At 52.6% G+C, this 327-nt stretch overlaps 1 protein-coding gene across 1 annotated transcript in view; it reads right to left on the bottom strand.

Annotated features, from left to right (window-relative positions):
* The window catches only part of EMH_0004310 (uncharacterized protein), a gene marked incomplete at both ends in the record, with an annotated part of 4,552 nt that overhangs the window by 3,351 nt on the left and 874 nt on the right, over positions 1–327 (bottom strand). The window contains one exon of the mRNA XM_013496736.1: positions 196–327. Within this exon, the coding sequence (XP_013352190.1) occupies positions 196–327 (132 nt within the window). The remainder of the gene's footprint in view (positions 1–195) is intronic.

Here is a 327-nt window from a genome sequence, read left to right as displayed (position 1 = left end):
GCTATTGCTGTGTTTATGGAGATAAGGCTGAGTCTGCCCATCTTCCCGCTGATGGTGATGCTGCTGCTGCAGGTGAAGATAAAGGACCTGGAGGGGGATTTGTCTTTTTCTCGGGATCAGCTGCTGGTGGCGCGCGAAAGTTTAATTGCTGCCAGACAGAAGCAGCAGGCAGCAACAGAAGCACATGAACAAGACCTTAAGGCTCTACAAGTATGCTGCTGCTGCTGCTGCTGCTGCTGCTGCTTCTGCTGCTGCTGCTGTTGCTGCTGCTGCTGCTGCTGCTGCTGCTGATGATGATGATGATGATGGTGATGGTGATGGTGTTGA

The sequence above is a fragment of the Eimeria mitis genome, genomic scaffold (assembly GCF_000499745.2).
Source record: "Eimeria mitis Houghton genomic scaffold, Emh_scaff227, whole genome shotgun sequence".
Classification (NCBI taxonomy): Eukaryota; Apicomplexa; class Conoidasida; order Eucoccidiorida; family Eimeriidae; genus Eimeria; species Eimeria mitis.
Note: the sequence above shows the minus strand (reverse complement) of the source record. Positions and strands in the feature narration are given on the sequence as shown.